General features: G+C 46.9%; 1 protein-coding gene across 1 annotated transcript; it reads right to left on the minus strand.

Annotated features, from left to right (window-relative positions):
• Positions 1–2,033: 2,033 nt before the first annotated feature.
• GID4 (GID complex subunit 4 homolog) lies at positions 2,034–7,315 on the minus strand. Its single transcript, XM_085301981.1, has 5 exons — positions 6,912–7,315; positions 5,792–5,899; positions 4,891–4,992; positions 4,062–4,192; positions 2,034–2,806 (listed from the first exon to the last, which is right to left on the minus strand). The coding sequence occupies exons 1-5, from the start codon at positions 6,960–6,962 to the stop codon at positions 2,743–2,745; spliced, it is 456 nt and encodes a 151-aa protein (XP_085158107.1). The 5' UTR covers positions 6,963–7,315; the 3' UTR covers positions 2,034–2,742.
• Between the last annotated feature and the right edge of the window lie 1,630 nt (positions 7,316–8,945).

Here is an 8,945-nt window from a genome sequence, read left to right on the forward strand (position 1 = left end):
ACGTTGATAGCTCTGCAAAATACTTCCAGTCCCTTTTCCATATTCCATCCATAAATATACTAATTCTTCAGCCAACGTAGTTAAAAAAAAAAAAAAAAAAATCACAACCTTTTCAAAAGACTCAAATATCCAGTTTCTTACTTCCTCTCCCCAGAATCTCACCTGGTTAGTTACCTTTCACCACAACGCAACATACTTAACAGCTCTTTGTCGCTTATCAAACGATTCRAAGAAAATTAAAATCAAGGCTTTAGAGAAGGAAAGTTCTGAACACAGACAGCCCCTTCAAACCTTTCAGCTGTTACAGCTGGTGGTTTGGCTTCAAGACCTGCTACAAATCCATGACATGCACCTTACAAAGAGGCATCGATCTGGCAATTTTGGATCTCAGCTGAAATACGCTTCAAGCTGGTTGGAATGAGATGGGCAGAGGGATGGAGAAAGSACTCCTTCCCCACCCTTCTCTCAAAATATCAAGTCTCAGTGGCTCAGAGAAAAACATCRGGGCAATTTTTGGGGACAGGTGTATGTATTAAATAACCCCAGGACCCCTCTAACCCACTTTCTACAAGTGACCACCGTAGTGTTTCAACTAAACAACACTAACAATCTGACCGTAACACTGGCATTGTGACAATCCCAGGGAACAAAGGAGACTGGTGTCACCACCGATATTGCACGCAGCTCCAGAGGCATGTAAACAATCCATGGAGTAAGAATATCTGTATTTGCAAAGCAGTCTTTTGGAACTGTCTTGGAGAAGACTAGTCCCTTCACTTCTTTGAAGCAGAAGAGCACCATTAGTTTCAGCTTCAAAAACCAGGACATCTCCCAGTACCACTCAGTAAGAAGCACCTTCCCTCACCTCCCAAGGGTYTGAGTTTCTCTGAGGGGAGCAGAGTAAAAAGGGAATCTTTGTTTCCCAGCTGTTCTGCCCTCACATCAGCCCTAGAGAAGGCCCCTCTTTCCCTCCACGTCCTCTGGAATCACTCTCCTACTTGCCTTTGAGCTACTCTACAAACCTACCAGCAATGACCAACATGATGGCACACGCTTCCTCCATCGCTAACACAGCAGGCGGCTTCCCAGCCTGCGGAAAGGCTGGGTCTCCCGCCTTCACGCGTGAGCAAGTCTCTCTCCCTGTGTTCTGGGGAAAGGATTCATCTGCACTGAACAGCATGCAAAAGGAGGGTGCTTTCAATACTGCATCATCTGGTGAAACCAGCCCGGTCACTTCAACAATGCAAGATCCCAATTTGGAATATATGAAACGGGCTCACTGAGACCTGAATACTTTCTTGTTAAGGCTTAAACTAGAAATTCAGCTGCTGCAATATACCAGACAGACACACTGCAAAAAGGAAGAAAGTTAGTTAAAAGAAAAACCAAACAACTTTAGCACAAGGTATGCAGAGGGCTTTGCTTTCCTCTCATAGGCAGCAAACCAATTCTCATAACCTGCCTGGTTGGTGCATGACACAAGCCCGCTTTAATAGGGTTGTTAACAGCCAAAAAATGCAAACTAAACTCTCACAAAAGCCCTGCAGGTGTGACTGTCACATTAAATATACAACTGAGGCCAACTTTTAAAATGCCTTTAAAAAATGCACGCGCATACACACACACACACTTTGGCACACAAGCCTTAAGTTATATCACTTGAAACATTTTGAAGTCAGGAGAGTTACTTTTTTGTTTTTTCTCTTTTCTGCCTTGTAAAAAGATATTGAGCAGTGGTGTTGGTGTAGCATGAAGGGTAAGTACAAATGCTGAGCAGTTCTAGAACTGTTTGCAATGCTGTTCAACACTTGTACTCCGATTACTTTCCCAAAGCGCTAGCTGATTACATATACATATATAAAAACTAACGTAGACATTCCCTGTTTTCAATGTGAAAACGGGAAAATGTAATCGAGTAATTGTGCATTTGCCAGAGGGTCCTTGGGAAAAGGAACCATAAAAATATTTTTTTTAATAAAAGTCTTTTTTTTTAAACCCTTAACTTAAGTAAAGAGCAAATATACACCTATAAGCAGAGTTCAGATCCACTTTACTGAGAGCCTGTAAGTCCATGTATCAAATTAATTCCCAACAGCACATCAAGACACTGGAACAGCTCCCAGCTCCRAAGGGCCAGCGTTCCTCAAAGATCTGCAGCTCTGGCTAACCTCGTTAGCCAGTGTGAAGCAGAGATTCATTCAAGCTTCATCTGTCTCAGCCAACACTCCCCCAATTTTGCAGCAGAACAGTTCTCTGCAAAGCAGTCTCACCAACACCAACACCTGCCTCTGGGAGTATCAGAGCTGGCAATCTGGGCAACAAACCTCAGTCCTGGCAATTTCAACCCATATCAGGCTGTAACAATGAAAATATAAGCACCAAACTTATATTTTCTCATTACTCAGAGGAAAAACCACTGATTCCAGCTACTGAGAAACAGCTTCCAGAGGAGGGCTGGGAAGAATTTCAGTGATAGAGAAACTAGCTGTGCAATAAGAAAGTGCATTTAAAGGTAGCTTAAAACCAGATTAAAGATCAAATCGCCACTCAACAGGAGGCAGAATCAAGCTCCAGCAGCCACGCTCCTTGGGCTGGATGGGTTAACATTCAGGCTCTCTCTTGCGAGTCCGAGGGGCAGGAGAGAAGCGTGCATTCCTGTGCTCTGACAGGGACACAGTTCTCCTGGCAGGCCATGCTCTCCTGCCCGGTTTGCTTCTGTGCGGTATCAGTTCTGGACAGCTGTCATCGGAATTCATAGATAGGAGCACTGTGCTCAGGAACGTGAGTTAAATTCAATGACTGATACCTGGGAGAGAGGAAAAAGATGGAGGAGAGGATTACATGCAACAGACCGCTCTTTGTGCAAGGCCAACCCCTAGAACTAACAGCTCCTGTCTGGCAGGTCACAGATATCCAGATATGCCCGGCTTTTCTGCTACCCTTTAAGGCCAAAGTCTCAAAGGTGCTTAGGCACCTACCACGCACTTACCAGTGTTGCCAAAATGGTAAGAGGACTCAGCATTGCTTCGCATTTCTATTCCCATGCCTTTGAGCTACCTGCAGCCAGACGGTATTTGAGGTGGGCTGACTACAGATTTAGGATATCTTTTGAAGTTTAACAACTTTCATGTTCAAAAGGTGTTTGGTACTGCTGAAAATTGTGCTCAGGTTTTTCAAAGCTTAGCTCAAGGGGCTTTGTCTGAGAGCCTCCCAGGTATTTCCCCTCCCTTCAAGGGCTTCCAGCCACCCTACAGATTTGCCTGATGTGTGACAAATGGGACAAATCCCATTACTATTTACCCAACACTTGGGGAAGAGCTCTCCAAGCTAGTTGTCAGGTGGCTGCAAGAAGAAACCAACCTATTACTTGTGACTGTTCCCTGTGCCTTGCAGCAACACTCCAAGGACCTTGGACTACAGAGCACTGGCCTAACAAGATTCTTGCCTAAAGGGAGCAGCAGCAGAGCTGTTACATGCAAGACAGCGCAGAGCTCCCCCTCGAAGGCCCCTTTGTCATCCTCTGAATGGATGCTGGCCAAGGCACAGAGACACTCAAAGCCTGAATCACTGAGCAGAGTGCAAACTGATGGAGTCCAACCCTGCACGTGAAACCACGCTGCCTTACACTTGGCTGTCCCCATGGGAGAGCAGGAACAGGCAGGCTCTGTGAGCGTTTGGCTCAGAGATCAAGATTCAGCATGCTTTTAGTGAACCACAGCTGGTGTCTGCCTCCCAGTACACCTCTCAGACACATGAGACCATTCCTCTGACAGACCACAGCACATCTCCAGACTTTGCATCCCCTCTGCACTACATTGCCAGCCTGATCATCACCAGCCATGCAAACAGGCTGCATTTTATACCATACAAAGGGGCTGCACTGGCTGAACGCAAATACAGGTGTTCTCCCTCCCCACCCAGGCTCAAGCTGCCAGACTGAAATTTTCCCCCAACCCAGGGAAGTTCTGTGTGGACACTCCCAAGGCTGCAGACTAGCAAAGGAGTCATTGCTTGTTTGAGGTGTCACCCTTCAGGTCGCACAAGGAAGGAAGCTTCCTTACCATTCTGAACTCCTATGGTAGTAATAGCCCTCTATAGACGCTGCTGACTTCTGGAAACAGATGTAATAGAAACCAGCAAAGGAAGCACCACTGATGTCTTTGATAGTGTGATCTGGAACTAGGAACTGTTCCTGCACACAAAACAGACTGCATGTAAAATGCTGGTCAAACACTCCCCTCCCACCCCCGCATCCAATCCCCAGCAATCAGCCCTCCTAGACTGAGTATTAGCACATACAGTCAGTTCCTGACTGAGCGCTCCCTGCACTTGTAGCAGCCCAAACCACAGAAACCAGCATGCTTTTTCACCACCTGCCACTGTAGGCATCTTACAGGAAAGCAGACAACTCAGAACAGAACCAGTCTGAATGAACACACTAAATCAAGTTTCAGTTCAACACCTGCCCCTTCCAAAGCAAAGCCAATTACAAAATCAGAGTTGCCCTACTTCCTCCCCTTGCAGCTGTGCTCATGTAAAGAGGGAGGAACTGATACAGCTGAAGAACAGAGAATCAGACTGGTCAGTCTGCATCAAATGCACAGGCCCTACACAGGGACTAGAGACATCAATTCTCTCATCTTTTGGAGCAACACCAAGCAAGATTTTCCTGTCATGTTTTTAGGCATGACTGCAGCCCTTAAGGATGCAATTAGCTTGCTAGACAGGAGTCACATTGAGATTGGTAAGCACAGTAGGTTACAAGGTTTGTAGGGTGAGAGCTTTCAATAATCAGCAGTAGTAGTTGAAAGACATAAGCTTGCAGGCACCATAAGCCACTGTCAGTCCCTTGTAAGCAGCTCATCAGGGATGGAGACATGCAATGTTTACCTTCCATCTCATGAAGACATAGTCACCATTTTTCAGATCTTCATAATCAAAGTCATCGGAGTTAAATGTTTTTGCATACTGGTAAAAAGCCTGGAACTTTCCCTAAAACAACAGGGAGGAAGGAAAAAGAGAAAAAAGACAAGAAAAAAGACAAGATGCTCATTCCAAGAGTAGAGCTCACTACTACTAGTTACTGTTTAGGAGGGAAGAATTGCTACAGAASAGGACTTCTGCTCTGAGGGGCTGCTGTTTCCTTGGAGCGCTGCTAACTATGCGCTACAAGACAAGCGSAGGGGAACACAGAGTGCTGCCAGACATCCACAACCATAGCCAGCCCTGCTGGAGAAGCCCCCTACACTTCCAGGGCAAGATATTTTAATAGAAAAGTAATAAACATTAAAGTCTGGCAAGCAGCAGCAAAGATCAAGACAATCGGCTGGCTCCTGTGGCTCTGATCCAGGACACAGTGGTAGACAAAGGCTTTCCTGAAAAAAGCGCTGCAGTACCTTGGCTGAGACCCAGGCAGCACCTACCCTGCCCCTGTGTCAGGGGGGCACATCTTCCCTTCTTGATTGTATTTTGTTATAAGGCTTCAAAACAAGTAGGGCTCTCTCCTGAGGGGAGCAAGAGATGGGACTCGATCCTGCTCCCTTCCAACCCCAGGCCCATCAACTGGAAAGCAAAACATACCCTCCCTTCCCAGAGATCACAGCCAGCAGCCTGCCAAATATCCCAGAAGGAAGCAGGAAGAGGCTCCCAAAGGAGAGCCCCTTCTCATGCCTCTTGCATGAGCAAGTCCTGCACATCACCTCTAAACCAGCTGCTCAGCCAGGAAGGCACCAGACCTACATCTGTTCCCCACCCCCTTCCACACACACACACACACACACAATTTATTTACCCAGTGTTTACGATCCACATCTTCATCAGCATCCCACTTGCGCGTTAGGAAAGGGTGCTTTTTACTGATTATTTCCCCTTCAAAGAAAGTGGTGAGGGTTGGATACTCCTAGGAGGCAGGAGAGACAGAAGAGAGTTAAGAAGATTTGCCACCTCGAGAGAGAGAAACTCACACAGATAAAGGTGCACAGCCTCAGCAAAATGCAAGCACCTCGCAACAAGACCTCGAGGCAGTCTTGGGGTGCTGGTGCTCCTGTCACCCCAGTTAGCACACTGACTTGTCCTATCCCTCACCTTTTAAAATGACTTGTACATGCACACCCTCCACCCTCTTATTCCAGTTGTCTTTTCACCCCACTCTGCTCACTCCAGGAAATTAGGAGCCATGTTAGAGCTAGACAGCTGGGAAGCTCTCAGCTGGATGATCACAAGTGACCATTTGGAGGTAACACTGCTCCTTAGCTCATACACAGCATTCAGACGTGTGTTCGCTACAAATACAAAGTATGAAGGCCAGATTAAGCCACCACAAAGAGGGAGAGAAGGTGCTCTAAGCAAGCTCTTTAGCTTTGCACTTGCAATGAATCAGGGGTTTGCACACAGAATACCAGGCTCAGGTGAGGGGAGCTAACTTCTCCAAGCGCCTAGTGGTAACTTGTCTGTGCAGACACACAGTGCACTGCAGCTGAAAAAGCCTGGACTTGGAAAGACACAGTCAGAATGAGAAACCCCRTAAGACAATACTCAGTGCCCAACACCACAGGGAGATCTTGGTAGATGGATACGGAAGGAAGTACTTAAAGATTCAATTTGTTTGTTTTATCTTCTTTTAGCAACACACTACTCCAGTTGAGTATCTAAAGCTGACTTCAAGGTCATATTCAGTTCCACTCAGAGCTTAAGGGGTACCAGATAAACTTTCCTTATTCTCTCAGAACTCCCATTATACTTGCTTTACACTCCAAGAACAGACTGAAGCTATTAGACTCGGCAGTGGTCARATTTACTGTGTACTTGATCCCTCCATCCTCTGGATGTCTGGTGCTAACTTCTCCCCCTACCAGGGAAAAGGAAATCCTTTAAACAACATATTTTCTTATTGTTTTGCAATAAGCACTCACCTCTGTAAGGCCTTTAATCTTCAAGTATCCACAGAGATAGGAGTTTTCCATATCCACATGCTAGAAGAGATTGCAAAGTCCTACCATAAGCACGTGCATGAAGGCACCCAACTGATCCAAAGCAGTGTCTAATCCTGTGGTCCTCCAACATTCAATTCTTCTTAAGATAGTGTAGACTGTCCAGTTTATTGCCCACTGTTCATGCTGACATCGCCTTTCCCAAAGGCTGGGAACAACTTGGAAAGATCCTTTTAGAAGTGCCCAGCTCACTTCTGACAGCCTCCACATCCCAGGCCTGACAATACCCCCATCTGCTTTCAGCTTCTTCAAACTGAGGCAACATCTTCCACCCAGAGGTCTCCAAAGGGACTAACTCCCCCCTCTCTACCAAGAAGGAACTTAACTCTCAGTTTTCTCAGAGTGAGGGAGCAGCACTGGCAGAATCATTAACACACCCAGCTCTCACCTATCCCAGCCAAACTGGCAACCAAGAAGAACAAGAGCAAAAGTATATATTTACTCAGGRTAATTCAGGCTAGAGAAAAAGCATCACCCTGAGCTTTCCAGCCCACCCATTTAACAGGCCAGAGACACCTCCTCTCTAACATGCTAGTCTGTACACTCAGCCTAGTAGCAAGGTTTATTGCACACCAAAGCCTGTTCAAAACAGATGTCTCTTGTTTTGAAATAGGCCCTCCTCCCAGATCTAATGCTTTCATGTCACCTTTCTTGAGTTACTGGGCTGCATTTTGCCTCTTCTGCTGTGCAGAAACTAGGTAAAGGGCTTCTTCTATTCTGAACTCCTTTAAAGCAAGAGGATTTTCCAAGCTTTTCTGCCCAACATCCCCAAATCAGTTTTCAAAGCAAGATCTGAGTTATTTAGGAAAGTGCAGACATTAACTATAAGAAGATGGCTCTTTTCCACCTGCAATCAAAGAAAAACAAAATTTCCCTGCACTCAGCAGARGAAGAGCAGACAACCACCTTTTCTTAGCTGACACGCACAAAAGAGCAGCRATTTTAGTGCAAAGTGATAGCTGGTCTTTGGGAGAAGGCAGCGTGCAGTGAAGCTGATCAGCCATGGGATGTCTCCACCAGAGCAAGCTGCATCAGGGACAATTGTGCCGTTGACAAGTGGAGGACCATATGTGAAAACCAACAATATGGTTCAAATGCTACCCCATCTGCTGACCTTGGGACTATCACATTACTCCACAACACTGACCCATACATCAGTCTGCACCAGCTGCCAAGGTCCCACAGATCCCATGTCACCGAGCGCTGAACAAAACTGTGACCCACAGGGCACTTTATAGGAAAGTGCACATCAGATGTCTGGCTTGTCTATTTATTGGTGATCCCACACCTTGCCAGCTCTACCCTAAGCAAGCATATCAATGTCTAGGACTAAAAATAAAGCACAGGAGAAAATAATGATCCCAGAGAAGAATGGGAAAGCCGCAGCAGCCAGGGCCTGGATCCCTCAGGGTCCAAAAATTGTGTCCCGCTAGACACAAGCCACTGCACTTCACTCCAGGCTCCCTGCTCAGCCTGGGATCCAGGGGAGGTTGGGGCACTGGGATGGGAGATCCCTGGGATTCCAGGTCCAGCCAGGCCCTGCTCTGCCAGCCAGGGCCTGGATCCTTGCTGTTTTCCAGCCAGGCCTGAAATACAGGCTGCCCTGACAGCAGTGACTCCTTGGGACACCACCCACTCTAAGCTGGGCTCCTGCCTTCCTCCTTGTGGCCCAGAGGAACACGGCCAGCCTAAGTCAGGGCTTGAATGGAATGAAGGAGAGATCCGGGGTCACAGGCCTTGGTGGGACTGAGGGCAATAGAGTAAGGGAGTGGGGGGAGCAAATCCAAGGGAAATGAGGCCACAGGGCTGGAGGGGTCAGAAGAGACAGGCCTAAGAGTAATGGGGCAAACAGAGGGGAACAGACCTGAAAGTAATAGGACAAAGGGGGGGGTGGGGAGAACAAACCAAGTGATAACTGGGCAAAGGTGGGAGGGTAGGAACAGACCTAAGAGCAAT

The sequence above is a fragment of the Rhea americana genome, unplaced genomic scaffold (assembly GCF_003343005.1).
Source record: "Rhea americana isolate MKP2758 unplaced genomic scaffold, rheAme1 scaffold_181, whole genome shotgun sequence".
In the NCBI taxonomy this organism is placed as follows: domain Eukaryota; kingdom Metazoa; phylum Chordata; class Aves; order Rheiformes; family Rheidae; genus Rhea; species Rhea americana.